The 17,485-nt window shown below is 37.2% G+C and overlaps 1 protein-coding gene across 3 annotated transcripts in view; it reads right to left on the minus strand.

Annotated features, from left to right (window-relative positions):
* Window positions 1-17,485, minus strand: part of STAG1 (STAG1 cohesin complex component) — a 422,866-nt gene that overhangs the window by 103,874 nt on the left and 301,507 nt on the right. For all 3 annotated transcript variants that reach the window (XM_077752340.1, XM_077752338.1, XM_077752339.1), the window contains exons 11-12: window positions 6,851-6,949; window positions 6,260-6,339 (exon numbers count right to left, since the gene is read on the minus strand). In XM_077752340.1, the coding sequence (XP_077608466.1) occupies window positions 6,260-6,339; window positions 6,851-6,949 (179 nt within the window). The remainder of the gene's footprint in view (window positions 1-6,259; window positions 6,340-6,850; window positions 6,950-17,485) is intronic.

Here is a 17,485-nt window from a genome sequence, read left to right on the forward strand (position 1 = left end):
ATTGAGAAAGCAACATATGAGCCAAAATAAATGTTTAGTTTCAGTTCTACCTTTATTTAAATTTTGTAAAGTTCGGGGCGCCTGGGTGGCTTAGTCAGTTAAGCGTCCGACTTTCGCTTAGGTCATGATCTCGCGGTTCATGGGTTTGAGCCCTGNTAATATCTCATTAATTATAAGATACCTAATCATCATTATATAAAATTCAGAAAATACAGATAAAATAAGAAAGTAAAATGTCCACATTTCTTTCCACACAGACACCCATGGTATGTACACCTTGGGATATATTAGCCCAAATTAGCTAAATTTCTTTAAATGTGCATAACATTTTTGTTGATAGGCACTGGGAATATATCTGTCCATTTCAGTTAAGTTATTATTATAGTACATAACCCTTCTCTCCAGAATTGTCTTTCTTTTCTTCCTCCCTTCCTCCCTCTTTCTTTCTTCTTAAGTAAGCTCTACCTTCAATATGGGGCTTGAACTAACAAACTTGAGATCAGAAGTTACATGACCCACTGACTGAACTAGCCAGGCGTCCCAGAAAAATGTCTATTTTAAATTATATTTATCACTATATTTACAATACTTAGTCTTCTTTCTACATAAAGTGGATTCATTAGTCAAAACCATTCCTTTACTAACACAAACTCCCTATCTTTTCATTTATGTATTCTTAAAGTATGAGCCATTTCTTAGTTTGCAGTTATGGGCTTTTAATTTTTTTTTCCAAAAAAGGAACGTCTATTTCCTGATTATTAAAGATGCTTAAAAAGGTCTGATACAGTTAGAGATGAACAATGAATAGATAAAGTATAGAATTCTTGGGCCATACAGGTACTTCGTAAGATGTAGGGGTATAAGTTCATTCTTCAGAATTCAATCCTAGATATGTCTCAGAAGAGGAAGTTGAGGGAACTGTCAATAACCATAAAATCAGAGTAACCTTTACAGCAAAAGAAGGTAGTTGCATCACAGTATAAGGGACTGTAGTTCTGAATGAGAAAGGACTGGATATCAAGGATGGGAGGCAGGTTAGAGCATTTTTTTAGTATATTTTTCCCCCCTCTCAACAATGCTTGTTCTAATTCTACTGTGAAGCAAAAACAGTAGCCAAATATAGTGTGAGAGGTTTAACTATAGGGTTTTGCTGGAACCAAGAGGCACTAGGAAATTAACGGTACAAATTAGGCAGACTGGCTAGCCTATGACCTAAATGTCCCTGAATTTCCCTTACATATTTTGAGGGCCATGAGATTACCACTGAAGGAGACAGTTTTAAGACTGTCGAGGAGGAGTTACAAATTATAACCAGAGGCTTTCTGTCCTGAAGGAGAAATGTTTTTGCCCATGTCCAATGCATAGCCCTAAATTATGAGGAGAGGCACAAGGCAAAGGCTTAAGTTTTATTCCTTGACCCAATTATATGATGAAATCAGCTAAATTAGCTAATACCCTTAGGAGACCATTAAACTCATAGGAACCAAAATTTAACAAGACATCTTAGGAACCCAAATTTATAACTGAAAAGAAAATAACCTATACCCAAAAAAGGAAAATTAACAAAGAATTTAAAAGAGATACAACAGGATATTATGTGTGAGACTTTATCTGTTATTTTGATAGAGATCCCATAAGCCAAGAGAAATAAGGTCAGATCATTTCATGCAAATGCTGTCAAAGACTAGAAAGCTGGTTTTGTGATCTCAGCTCATTATTCACCAAAATAATATATAAATAGAAATAAGGGGATTGAGCAATACAATGGATAGAGAATACTTCTTTCAAGAGAAAATGTCAGAGTATTGTGTAACTCTGAAACCTCCCCCAGAGAAACTGGAGCCAAAGTTTCAGAAAACCACTATAAAAATTTTTATAAACATCCCATATAAATGTGAGAAGGTTTAGGAAATGGTACCAGGTGTAGAGCTTAAAACAGTATAAATGTGAAAAGCTGACTAGAGCAACACATGGTCGTAAATTAAGACGAGAAGAGGTACAAGGGGCCATTCAAAATTGGCTGTGTTACCTGCAGGCCAGATATGGAATACTTAAAGGGAACCAGTCTTAAGAGTTTTAAAAGACTTTGCCCAACAAGACTACCTACAGGGCAATGAACTCTAACAGAGGAAACTTGAAAGTCAGGGGATGAGACTCAAAGTAAATAGCCAGAGGAGCCACCATCTACTCTGGGAAATGAAATCGCAAATACCTAGAGTGGGGAAGAGATCTGTGAGGACTCCCCAAAAGTACCAATGTACCTCATGAATCAGGATATCTGACACAGCTGGAGGGCCGTAACTGTACATTTTAAATAAGACATGTTCTGCCCAAATCTCCTCCAATGATAATGGAGAAAAAAACCTTAAAACTAGACTTTTGAAACCAACCAAACCATCATCTGAAGCGTAACGAAAATAGGATTTTTTTAGCCAACAAGGTCTCAGATGATTTAAAAATAATCTTTAAGAAATAAACTAGGAGGAGAGATAATCTTGGAGGATAAATCAGGAGAAATAATCTTGGGGAAGTCTATGAAATAATTACTCTTCCATAGAAAGAGAAAGGATGAAAAAATATCAAAGGGAAGTTTACTCCGTCTAAATGAACAAGTATTGAAAATAGATAAGGACACACACGAACGGATGGACACACACCCACAGCTTTAACAATACATATTTTAAACTCAGATAATTCCAACAACACAGACAAGTGGAATGTCAAGTATTTTTTTTATTTGAGGGAAAGATACTGGTAAGTTTGTGAAGTTTACAAGGAAACAGTAACTAGCATGTCAAATATTTTAGTATAGACTTGAAAAGGAAAAAGCTTCATAGATACAGGTAATTTAAATAAATTCAAAGTAGTGAATATAAATACATAAGTATAAACACAGTTAGACAGTTGTTTTTAAAACATATTTAGAAAATAGAGAAAACTGACCAAACCACTCAGAACACATTTTCAGATAATACAATAAAATAACAAAGGACAGCTTAAGAAAATCTGACTTGGAAGGAACAGAAACTTACCAATGAATAATCCACAATTAAACCAGTAATCATAAAGATAATAAAAATATTTATCACTGAAAGTCTATGAAAACACTTTATATCCAATTTTTTTGAAAAGTAGTAAGTGTACTTAAAAGTTATATTTATTACTTTAAATATAATTATTAGAAAACATGAAACAAGCTAAAAGAAGCTAGTTCATTAAAAAGAAGGTAAGACAAGGGTGCCTGGGTAGCTCAAGTGGTTGAGCATCTGACTCTTAATTTTGGCTCCGGTCGTGATCCAATGGTCGTGAGACAGAACCCTGCGATGGGCTCTAAACTGAGTATGGAGTCTACTTAAGATTCTCTCTCTCCTGCCCCTCCCCCACGTAAGTTCTCTGTCTCTCAAAAACAAAAATAGTAAGATAGAGATGACTGATCAACAAAAAGATACAAATAAAATACATGAAAAAGATATTAATGAGAAATAGCACAGTTTTATACGCTAATAAAAATATTGTCAACTATAAAATTTAAAAACTGTGATGAAACTGATGTATAAAAAATGTTTATAAAAGCCAAAATTAGTATAGTAAGAAATAAAAGTTAATTTAGATAGAGAACCACTGAAGAAGTAAAAATGGGAATCAAAACCCTTTTTCCTCAAAACAAATTCAAAACTAATATGGCTTTGATATGAGTATACTCTCAAAATTTCAAGGAAGAATTAATCTCTGTCACAGAAAATTTGTTTCAGAAGGGTAAGAAACTACTGAAGATAATTTTACAAAGAGAATAAAATCTTGATTTCAAAACTGGATAAAGAACAAAAAAAAACCTACCAAATTTAGACATAAACAGATGTGATAATCCTTAGTAAGATATTAAATATGACACTGTATTCAAGCAAAGCACAACAAAACCAAACATATTCTATTTAAATATAATTTATTCTAGAAATGCCAGGGTGGTTACCACCAGACAAATTATTAATTTCATTCAGGCTAATCAATACATGAAAGGAAACTCCCAAAAAACTTAGAATGCAAAGGAATGTCTATCATGTATCGAAAACCTATCTCAGAAATCACAGCAACAAAGAACTTTAGATGCCATCCTAGAACAAGAACAAAAAGATTCACTCTTAGTGATACATTATAATGCTCAAAGTCCTGCCTAATGCAATTAGACAAGAGAATGAAGCAAAAGGTTTAACGTTAGGAAATGAGACAAAACTGAAATTGTTTACAGGTGATATATAATCATCTACAGAGTAAACTCTAGAGAGTCAACAATTCATCATAATACATGAGAGTCCTAATAGGTTTCACATATAAGATTAACATAAAAATTAAACATTTCTATGTCTCAGCAATAATCAAGTAGAAAATATTTTAACACTAAATACTAATCACATAACAACAAAACCATAAAGTATTTCAGAACTGACCTAATACTTTTATGAAACAGTTAAACTTTATATAGAGTATCTAATGAGATCTGAATGCAGAAATGCATCAATTTTATGCATAAATGACATAAAATCATAAACAACTGAATTCTCTCCTAAATCTATCATAAAATTCAATGTGTTAGCAAGCCCTTTTCCTCAACCACAGACCCCAATAGTTAAAACCAAAAATAGACAAGACAGCTTAACTCTAACCAAACATGTTATAACCAAACCCACTGTGCTGATTTTGTATCACACCTTTTTGAGGCACCCACAACTGATGAAGGCGTTTTGCAATGACTGGAACATCCCTATAGCCAGCCCAGAAAAGCCCTGATAGTAACAGAAGGCCTGGAAGACCATACCCACACATCCCTTCCCTGTCCAAGATGGTGGGCTGAACATATACTGACCCTCACCCATGATCATATGCTCTTTGCCTGCTCTCTTGCACGTACCCCCCCTGAGCCTTTCTCTATAAAATTCTAGGTGTCCATCTTGCTGATGGAGAAGTCAGTTAGTAAGACTTGAGCCTGACGTGTGCCCTCCGCTGCCAGCACCCCGAATAAATTTCTCCCTTTCTTTTTTCTAAGCCCTCATCTCTTAAGTACCGGCTTCTCTTACAATGAGTTTCTCTGAGTTTCTTTGGCAAGAGTGTTGGCAAACTTAGGCAGGAGCTATGCTTTCAATTTGTCCAGCTGCTTTATTATTCCTTGGAATGCAGTATGGCCGCAGCAGAACACTAAGGTTTACCTGTTTGTTTCCTGAGTTAGCATTTAGGAATGACAGACTGTTTGGTAACAAATGCAGTTCTAATATTTCAAAAAGTTTTTTTTAACGTTTATTCATTTTTGAGAGATAGAGCGTGAGTGAGAGAGGGGCAGAGAGAGGGAGATACAGAACCCAGAGCCAGCTCCAGGCTCTGAGCTGTCAACACAAAACCTGATATGGGGTTTGAACCCACAGACTGCAAGATCACCATGACCTGAGCCCAAGTCGGATACTTAACCAACTGAGCCACCCAGGCATCACAAACACAGTTCTAGTATTTAAAATGCTGAAGTTTTTGAGAAATTAGATAAATGTACTTAAAAAAAATCATACAGAAGAAAAATAATCCACAAGTAGCTAGTGGTTTTAAAAAGAAAGGCAAAGAATAAGGAATCAATCAAAAAGGGGAGGGCTTATTTGTAACATATATCATAAAGCTACAATGATAAGAGTATGGTACTAGTATGGTACTAGAGCATAAAGAGGTTAAAAAAAAAAAAAGATCAAAACAGTAGACCTGGCACAGATGGTATGTGGTATATGATAGATACAATGTAACAAACTGGGAGAAGGATTTGTAATGAGTTTGCTAAAACATGAATTCTCTCACATAATCTTCTCAGTATTTAGTCAAAGCTCTATAGATAAAAACTATTGCTACTTAAAAATTCTCTGTCATATGAATGGCACAATTTAAATGCCTTATCTCCTTTCTCCTATACCATTCCAAAAAAACCTGTAACTTTGGATGCCTTCTCTTTCTTGCTCTCTTTTTTAAAATAGAAAGGTATTTTACTTTGCTGATATTTTCTCTGTACTGAAAAGGAAAACTTTTATATAGAAGAAATAATCAAAGTCAAAATAAAAAACAAAAAGAGAAAAACAAAACATTTTGTTTCAAACCTAACCTTAAAATGTAAAAGTAGAAACTAATGTGACAAGAATATATATTAGGGTTATGTATGTGAAGAACATCAATAAAACTGGGAAAAAACACATTAAAATATCAAGATCAAATTATTAACAAATATTATACTTACTGAAGTATCAGAGTAACCAATCGAATAGCTTCCACAGCAACGTCATATTCCTTATCAAGTGTCATTGATACAATGCGATCCTGAAAAAAAGGTTAAAAAACAAACAAAACATGAGCAGAAAATAAATTGGGACAGACTTAAGAGAATATCTTTGGGAACTACATGCAAGACTAATGGTAGATTAAATAGAAAACTTTACTCCTAAAACCATATTATCATAGTCTTACATATACAAAGGAGGTGGTTAGTATAAACGTTCCTAATTTTCTTTCTTATCAACAGGCATTCCCTAATACTGAGACTAATGACCCTTCACGTACAAAATTACTATAATTACAAAAAGTTATATATAAGGAAAATATTATTTTAAAGCAGGAGAGCCTTGTGCTGAAGGCAATACATAAGAACTCATGTTGGAAATATCTTTTGTAAAGCAGAGATTCATTAATCTATTTAATACAGGTTTATTTAAAGAATATGTAGAAAAGAATATGAACTAAACACTTGTTATGGTAAGGTTATTTAAAAACTAGCTAGAACTGGCATTTTAAAAGTAAAAAACAAAGTAAGTTGAGCATTCTTGATGCTTACCTTGAATCGGTTAGTGAATAACTCCAATTTGGGGAATAATTCTCTATTGGTATATAGACTTTGTAGAGCTTTCAAACATTTCAGTCTGACTTCTCCTTGCTTCATAAATACAAATAAGAACACAACAAGAGAAGTCAATTCCATGCCACAAAAGTTGAAAAGATTTAAGTCTATGCGAAGACTGAATTTATTTTCAGCATAACCATTCAATTTAAATAATACTGTAACTCAATAAAGGGTGGAAATGAGCAACTGTACAGTCGGTGTTGCATTTCTAATTTAATTAAAAATGCAATGAAAACCCCTTAGTTACTTGAGAGCAAGTTACACCTTTTCCAAACATTTATCAACTCTGATTCAACACAGTATTTCCCACTCTGTACTGTGGCATTTTGGGAAAATTTTTAACCTATGATAATAATTAGAGAAGGGGATGCTAATTTGCCCTTTATATAACTACAAAGTAATCCTTTAGAAAAACTAATTTCACATTATATGGTCATCATTTATTCATTTAACAAATATTTTCTGGGTGCCTTTTACATTTCCATAAAGAAGAATTAGGGAAACAGGTAAAGAGAAGAATGTTTAAAACAGAGGCAAACTGATAAAGTAAAATGTCTGGAGGCTGCTATTTACTAGTTGAGTATCTTTAACAAAGTCACTGACTTGGGAGTAGAAAATGTGGTTAAAGTACATTCAGGATTATCTAGAAATTTAGCCAGGTCTCTCAAAGGATTCAAAAAAGACTGAATTTTCTAAGTTCCACAAANCTATAACAGTATAAGTCCAAGTTACAGGATCAAACAAAACTGGATTTAATTTGAATTACATAGCTTATTAGCACCATGAGAGATGAGGAGTATATTAATCACTTTGATGCTCAGTTTTCTCACCCAGCTTCATAAAGTTGTAGCAAGGATTAAATGAAGGTGTATACTGGTCATTATTTTAACAANGATGTGAATACTGAATCTACAGCCAATTTCAAGCTATCAACAGATGTTATGGAACACTTTTTGCAAACGGATGTGCATAATAACTGTCTTGTAACCTGATTCAAGTTACCTCTAACATACCACTGAATGAGATGATGTTTGTTGGTAAAGTGGCTAGCACATACAAGGTACTTGAGATATCTGTAGCAGATGCTGTTGATGCCCTACCCAGAGTCCCATATACTAATATACGAGGAAAATCTTTCTATTTGCTCCTGTGCTGACTGCTCATGGTTCAGAGCTGCACCTTTCTCTGGAGAAATGACCATGCTTGAAAGGAATCATCTGGCACAAAGATTCCTGGGAGGTTATGCTCCACACTGCCCTCCTGTCTAAATCCTTTCTCTCCTCTGTGCTATCTCCACTTGTGATAGCAAGTGGGGAATGACAGTGGATAAAACAGCCCAACCTCCTTGATCCAGGACAGGACAACCTCTAAGAAGACCCTTTAATACGAAATTAGTAACTAAATATATGCTACATAGTGCTGTAGTAATGGGCCAATTTGAAGCAGCAAGAACCAGGTGAAGAATATGCTGGTGGTTGCTGAGGGTGTAGGAAAAGAAAACAGAATATGGGAGAGTTTTTGGATACAGGACAGATTCCTTTGAAAGAGGACATAAGACCCGGTAAGGGCCCTTGTAAATAGCCTAACACTTTGCTGTATAGCTCTAGGAAAAAGCAATGGTGCCTATTAAATGAAACAGAGATGCCAGAATCATTGTGGCACACTGTGAAAGGAAGAAATTTAAAGACATAGGGAAGCATGCTGGAAAGGATCTATTACATAGGCTCAGAAGACCTACCAGTTGAATATGTTCCTCATAAAGACCCAGGAATACTCTGTTTACCAAGGCAATGAGAAAAATACTGGTGATGGGGGCACAGACTTTACCGAGAAGATCCACAGTGATAGTGTTCTGCAGACTAGGCCTGACAGGAGACACTCAAACAATATTTAGCTTCTGGTAGCAATGGAGATAAGAGCACAGAATAGCACAGACAAGGTAGAATTATGTAACTATTAGGTGTCAAGGGTGGCATAATTATTTTAATAAGCAGCAAAGTCAAAGGACACTCTACAGAGATTCATGGAGATGACTCAAAGGATATGGTCTTCCCGAATGCAAGAAAGCCCCAAAAAAGTATTATGTGATGTATTTACTCCCAAGAAATCAACAATGGGTGAGTCAAAGACTAAGGAGAGCTCTCCCAACATAAAATCACAACCCCAGATCTAAGAGAGCATATAGGTAGTTTCCTCACTTTCCAATTATAGATTTGAAAATAAGGCCATAAGGGTGCCTGGGTGGCTCCACTGGTTAAGCATTCAATTTAGGCTGAGGTCATGATCTCATGGCTCATGGGTTCGAGCCCCACATCGGGCTCTGTGCTGTCAGACTGGAGCCTGCAACCTGCTTCAGATTCTGTATCTCCCTCCCTCTCTGCTGGTCCCCAGCTCACATGCTGTCCCTGTCTCTCTGTCTCTCTCAAAAATAAACATTAAAAGAAAAAAAAAAGAAAATAAAGCCTTCAAAGATGAAATGACTATCTATCCACAGCCAGTTATAGGTAGAGCAAAGACACTAATTCAATCTTATCTTCACTTTGTCCAGTGATGCTTCCCAATCAACTACCTCTCTTCCCAAGTCTTGCTTCTTTACCTATAATATGGCCTGCCCACACTACAGAAACTTAATTAAGATGGTACCCATGACAGTACTTTAGAAAACTATAAAATAACTTAGATGAAAACTCCAGTTGCCTTTTTGGTAATGGATCTATTGTGGATCTCTACTATACTCTGAAACTTATTTCTATTATAGTATCTAAAAGCATTGTTGTTTTTCCATTACACAAAATTGTATTCAAATGTGAACACTGTTTAACATAGTTATAGTAATAACAACTTAGTTGTTAATACATAGTTGCTGCTCAATAAATAATTTTGAATGAATAAATATACAAATATATGGAAAGAGAAAAGAAACATAAGTGAAATGATTTGCTGAAAGAGGAGGCTGGGCATATTTGTCAGAGACTCTCTAACTGATCAACATTTTTGCAAAATTCCTCTTGAAAGAAAATGTTAAGAGCTGTAAAAATTATTGTGTAGCATGATTTCATAATGAGTTGTATTTTTAAGGCACAATAAATCATGCTTCTAGAAGAAAATGCTGATTGTTATTAAAATGCATGTGTTATATGAATGCTCCACTAGGGATACAGTGAAAGAGTTAAAATGAACCAAATGCAGGTGACCTGTCAAGAAGAGGATGTATTTGCAGCAGAAATACAAACAATAAGAGAATATTACAACCAATTTTATGCCAATAAAATGGGCAATCTGGAAGAAATAGACAAATTCCTAGAAATATATAAACTACCAAAACTGAAACAGGAAGAAATAGAAAATATGAACAGACCCATAACCAGTAAAGAATCGGATTAGTAGTCAAAACTCTCCTAAAAACCCGGAGTCCAGGGCCAGATGGCTTTCCAGGAGAATTGTACCAAACATTTAAAGAACACTTAACACTTACTCTCTTGAAGCTGTTCCAAAAAACAGAAATGGAAGGAAACTTCTAAACTCTTTCTATGAAGCCAGCATTACCTTGATTCCAAACCTAGACAAAGACCCCACTAAAAAGGAGAACTACAGACCAATTTCCCTGATGAACATGGATGCAAAAATCCTCAACAAGATACTAGCCAGCCAGATCCAACAATACATTAAAATAATTATTCACCAGGACCAAGTGAGATTTATACCTGATATGCAAGGCTGGTTCAATATCCACAAAACAATCAACGTGATATATCACATCAATAAAAGAAAGGACAAGAACCACATGATCAATAGATGCAGAGAAAACTTCTGACAAAATACAGCACCCTTTCTTGAAAAAACCCTCAAGAAAGTAGGAATAAAAGGATCATACCTCAAGATCATAAAAACCATATATGAAAGACCCACCACTAATACCATCCTCAATGGGGAAAAACTGAGAGCTTTTCCTCTAAGATCAAGAACAACACAGGGCTATCCACTCTCAACACTGTGATTCAACAGAGTATTGAAGTCTTAGCCTCAGCAATCGGACAACACAAAAAAATAAAAGGCATCCATACTGGCCAGGAGGAGGTCAAACTTTCACTCTTCACAGATGACATGACACTCTATATGGAAAACCCAAACAATTTCACCAAAAAACTGCTATAACTGATGCATGAATTCAGCAAAGTCGGAGGATATAAAATCAATGCAGAGAAATTGGTTGCATTCCTATATACCAATAGTGAAGCAAGAGAAAGAGAAATCAAGGAATCAATCTCATTTACAATTATACCAACCCCACAAAATACCTAGGAAAAAAATCTAACCACAGAGGTGAAAACTCTATACACTGAAAACTATAGAAAGCTTATGAAAGAAATTGAAGATGACAGACACACAAAAGGAAAAATATTCTGTGCTCTTGCGTAGGAAGAAAAAATATTGGTAAAATGTCAATATGACACAAAGCAATCTACAAATTCAATGCAATACCTATCAAAATAACACCAGCATTCTTCACAGAGCTAGAACAAACAATCCTAAAGTTTGTATGGAACCAGAAAAGACCCCAAATAGCCTAAGGAATATTGAAAAAGAAAACCAAAGGTGGAGGCATCACAATCCCAGGTTTGGATGAAAGACCTAAATGTAAGATAGGAAGCCATCAAAATCCTCGAGGAGAAAGCAGGCAAAAACCTCTTTGACCTCGGCCAAAGCCCATTCTTACTCTACATGTCTCTGGAGGTAAGGGAAACAAAAGCAAAAATGAACTACTGGGACCTCATCAAAATAAAAAGCTTCTGCACAGCAAAGGAAGCCAGCAGAAAAACTAAAGGCAACCGATGGAATGGGAGAAGATATTTGCAAATGACATATCAGATAAAGGATTAATATCCAACATCTATAACAAACATATCAAACGTAACACCCAAAAAACAAATAACCCAGTGAAGAAATGGGCAGAAGACATGAATAGACACTTTTCCAAAGAAGACATCCAGATGGCCAACTGCCACATGAAAAGATGCTCAACATCACTCATCAAAAGGGGGAAATACACATCAAAACCGCAATGAGATATCACCTCACATCTGTCAGAATGGCTAACATTAACAGCTCACGCAACAACAGATATTGGCGAGGGTGCAGAAAAAGACGATCTCTTTTGCACTGCTGATGCGAATGCAGTGTAGCCACTCTGGAAAACAGTATGGAGGTTCCTCAAAAAATTAAAAATAGAACTACCCTACGACCCAGCAATTGCACTAATAGGTATTTACCCAATAGATACGGGTATGCTGCTTTGAAAGGCCACATGCACCTGAATGTTTNTTTGCAAATGACATATCAGATAAAGGGTTAATATCCAACATCTATAACAAACATATCAAACTTAACACCCAAAAAACAAATAACCCAGTGAAGAAATGGGCAGAAGACATGAATAGACACTTTTCCAAAGAAGACATCCAGATGGCCAACTGCCACATGAAAAGATGCTCAACATCACTCATCAAAAGGGGGAAATACACATCAAAACCGCAATGAGATATCACCTCACATCTGTCAGAATGGCTAACATTAACAGCTCACGCAACAACAGATATTGGCGAGGGTGCAGAAAAAGACGATCTCTTTTGCACTGCTGATGCGAATGCAGTGTAGCCACTCTGGAAAACAGTATGGAGGTTCCTCAAAAAATTAAAAATAGAACTACCCTACGACCCAGCAATTGCACTAATAGGTATTTACCCAATAGATACGGGTATGCTGCTTTGAAAGGCCACATGCACCTGAATGTTTATAGCAGCACTGTCGACAATAGCCACAGTATAGAAAGAGACCAAATGTCCATCGATGGATGAATGGATAAAGAAGAAGTGGTACACACACACACACACACACACACACAATGGAGTATTACACGGCAATCAAAAATAATGAAATCTTGAGGTTGGAGGCAAGAAGGCGGAGAAGTAAGGAGCTCCGTATATTTTGCCTGCACCCATCTCTCAAACAGAGAGGGCCTGAAGTCGTAGGACATAGAGCCACAGGAATCTGGGAAGAGAAAGAGACACAGTACACTGGGAAGGAAACTTCATAAGTGCGTGAGTGTGAACTGGGGAAGATAAAGGCGGGACGGGACCCAGAGATATAGAGGGAGGGGAGGGAGCTGGGGTGCTGACTTTAAACTAGGTGCCCTGGTCCCAGAAGGCACCAGGAAAAACTGAACTGTGGTGCACCTGGCACCATCCATGGCGGCGGCAGCCCGGTGAACCGGCAGCAACGCCTGGGGAGGCGGTCCCAGCGCCAGGTGAAGTGGCCGTGGCGCGCACAACAGCAGCCTGCTGAAGCAGCAGCAGCATGCTTCAGTGACGTGGACTCTACGGACCTGAAGTTGCTACGTTCCCTAAAGGCACTCGGGTTGTATCCCTCCTTGACCCCAGCGGATCTGAGGCTGCGACACTTCCCCCACTCCACATTCAATCCCCAGGCAACAGGGAAGCAGCAACCTGTGGGACTGTTCAGGGGAGTATAACAAAGCCAGCGAACTGGGACCTGGAAACAGGCAATGTGTGGGACACATAACTCAGCCCACCTTGGCTACATCCTCAGCACAGGAAGACTGGACTCAAAGGAGGGATTAGCAACGCTTGGTTGAGAAGGGACTGGGGCACCGCCATTCTTCTCCCCACCACCACCAACGTGGGCCTCAGAGAGGCCAGCGGACACAGCAGAGACAAGACCTGCCTACACCAAACCATGCCCATCCCCTCCAGATAGCTGTTTTGCTGTTGTTGTAGCTGTTTTTACCTGAGCCTGGGTTTGCGTGTATATTGGTTTTGTCGTGTGTTTGTGTACCTGTGTTCCCTCTGTGGTTGTCTGTTTTCTTTTTCCAGGGCTGCCTCAAGAAACAAGCCAAACTACACATGGTGGAGAGTCCCAAATACCACCACCAGTAGGGAAACAAAATAACCAAACGATCAACAAGAGAAACCAAGAGACACCATCCAAAGAACACTTCCTGGACAGACAGGCCCTGAACAGTAAAAAGAGCCCTCTCTAATACAGCAGAACTGGCAGGGTACATGTGTACAACAAGCTTTTAAAATTAACAAGAGATAGAAAGCTAACCAAAATGACGAAACGAAAGACCTCTCCTCCAAAGAAACTCCAGGAAAAAATGACAGCTAGAGAACTGCTCAAAACAGATATAAGGAACAAAACTGAACAAGAATTTAGAACAATAATCATAAAATTAATTGCCGGGCTTAAAAAGCATGGACGACATCAGAGAAACTATGGCTACCAACAATATGGAGCTTAAAAATAGTTATGGTGAATTAAAAAATGGGATAAATGAGATACATAATAAACTGGAGGCATCCAATGCACGGATGGAAGAGGCAGAAAGGGGAATAAGTGATTTTGAAAAGACTATTATAGAAAAAGAAGAAACTGAGAAAAAGCGAGATAAACTGACCCAGGAACATGAAAGAAGAGTTCGAGAGCTCAGCGATACAATCAAACGGAACAATATCCGTATCATAGGAATTCCAAAAGAGGAAGAGAAAGGGAAAGGTGCTGAAGGAGTCCTGGAACAAATTATAGGAGAGAACTTCCCCAACCTGGGTAAGGAAGTAGATGCTGAAATACAAGAGGCACAGAGAACTCCCATCAGACGTAACCTGAATTGATCATCTGCACAACATATCATAGTGAAACTGGCAAAATATAAGGACAAGGAGAGAATTTTGAAAGCAGCTAGGGAGAAAAGGGCCCTAACATACAAAGGGAAACCTATCAGAGTGGTGACAAACCTATCTACTGAAACGTGGCATGCCAGAAAGGAATGGCAGGATATCTTCAATGTGATGAACAGAAAAAATATACAGCCAAGAATCCTCTATCCAGCAAGCCTGTCATTCAAAATAGAAGGAGAGATAAAAGTCTTTCCAAATAAACAAAAATTGAAATAATCTGTCACCACTAAACCAGCCCTACAAGAAATCCTGAGGCGGACTCTCTGAGGGAAGTGTTGCAAGGAATGCAAGATATCAGAGACACCACACAAGTATGATTCCCACCAAGGACACAATGAATCTAAACCCACATATTTCAATAATAACACTGAATGAATGGGCTGAATGCTCCAATCAAAAGACATAGGGTAGCAGAATGGATACAAAAACAAAATCCATCTATTTGCTGTCTACAAGAAACACATTTTAGACTGGAATATACCTTCAGATTAAAAGTAAGGGGATGGAGAAATATATATCATGCTACTGGAAGTCAAAAGAAAGCTGGAGTAGCTATACTTATATCAGACAAAATGGACTTTAAATCAAAGACAATAACAAGGGATGAAGAAGGGCATTACATAATAATTACAGGGTCTATCTATCAGGAAGAACTAACAATTATAAATGTCTACACATAGAATATGGGAGCAACTAAATATTTAAAACAATTAATTCTAAACAGAAACAATCTTATTAGATAAGAATGTGCTAGAAGTAGGGGACTTTAATACTCCACTTACAGCAATGGATAGGTCAACCAGACAGAAAATCACTAAAGAAACAACAGACTTGAATGACACATTGGACCAGATGGATATGACAGATATACTCAGAACTCTAAATCCTGAGGCCAGGGAATTCACTTTCTTCTCAAGTGCGCATGGCACATTCTCCAAGATAGATCACATACTGGGACATAAAGCTGCCCTCAATAAATATAAAAGAATTGAGATCATACCATGCACACTCTCAGATCATAATGCTTTGAAACTTGAAATCAATCACAGGAAGAAGTCTGGAAAACCTCCAAAAACATGGAGGTTAAAGAACACCCTACTAAAGCATGAATGGGCCAATCAGGCAATTAGAGAGGAAATTCAAAAATATATGGAAACAAATGAAATGAAAATACAACAATCCAAACTCTATGGGATGCGGCAAAGGCAGTCCTAAGAGGAAAGTACATTGCACTCCAGGCTTATTACAAGAGCTTAGAAAAAGCGCAAGTGCAAAATCTAACAGCTCACCTAAAGGAATTAGAGGCAGAGCAACAAGAGCACCCCAAACCCAGTAGAAGAAGAGAAATAGTAAAAATCAGAGCAGAAATAAACAACATAGAGACCAAAGAAACAATTGAACAGATAATGAAACCAAGAGTTGGTTCTTAGAAAAAATAAACAAAATTGACAAGTCTCTAGCCAGGCTTTTCAAAAAGAAAAGAGAGAGCACCCAAATAGACTAAATCATGAATGAAAATAGACTTATTACAACCAACCCCTCAGAAATNATTTTATGAAGCCAGCATCACTCTGATTCACAAGCCAGACAGAGGTTCAGGAAAAAAGGGGAACTACAGGCCAATATCCTTGATGAACAGGTATGCAAAAATCCTCAACAAAATACTTGCAAATCAAATCCAGCAGCACATAAAAAGAATTATCAACCAAGATCAAGTGGGATTCATTCCTGGGTTACAGGGCTGGATCAGTATTTGCAAATCAATCAATGTGATCCATCACATCAACAAAAGAAAAGATAAAAAGCAGATTATCCTGTCGATAGATGCAGAAAAAGCATGTGACAAAACACAGCATCGCTTCTTAATAAAGACTCTAGAGAAAGTCGGGATAGAAGAAACTTACTTAAACATAAAAACCATCTATGAGAAGCCCTCAGCTAACATCATCCTCAACGGGGAACAACTGAGAGCTTTCCTCCTGAGATCAGGAACACGACAGGGATGTCCACTCTCACCACTGCTGTTTCACATAGTGCTGGAAGTCCTAGCATCAGCCATCAGACAACAAAAGGAAATCAAAGGCATCAGAATTGGCAAAGAGGAAGTCAAACTTTCACTCTTCGCAGATGACATGATACTCTACATCGAAAACCCGACAGACTCCACCAGAAGCCTACTAGAACTGATTCAAGAATTCAGCCAAGTTGCAGGGTACAAAATCAACGTACAGAAATCGGTTGCATTTTTATACACCAACAATGAAGCAACAGAAAGAGAAATCAAGAAACTGATCCCATTCACAATTGCACAAAAAACCATAAAATACCTCGGAATAAACCTAACCAAGGATACAAGAGATCTGTATGATGAAAACTATAGAAAACTTATGAAGGAAATTGAAGAAGACACAAAGAAATGGAAAAACATTCCATGCTCATGGATAGGAAGAATAAATATAGTTAAAATGTCATTACTACCCAAAGCACTCTACACATTCAATGCAATTCCAATCAAAATTGCACCTGCATACTTCTCAAAACTAGAACAATCCATCCAAAAATTTGTATGGAACCACAAAAGACCCCAAATAGCCAACGTAATAGTGAAGAAGAAAACCAAAATTGGAGGTATCACCATCCCAGATTTTAGCCTCTATTACAAAGCTGTCATCATCAAGACAGTATGGTATTGGCACAAAAACAGACACATAGACCAATGGAACAGAATTGAGAACTCAGAATTGTACCCAAAAATATACAGCCAACTGATCTTTGACAAAGCAGGAAAGAATATCCAATGGAAAAAAGACAGCCT

Source organism: Crocuta crocuta, unplaced genomic scaffold (assembly GCF_008692635.1).
Source record: "Crocuta crocuta isolate KB4526 unplaced genomic scaffold, BGI_CrCroc_1.0 scaffold580, whole genome shotgun sequence".
Taxonomy (NCBI): domain Eukaryota; kingdom Metazoa; phylum Chordata; class Mammalia; order Carnivora; family Hyaenidae; genus Crocuta; species Crocuta crocuta.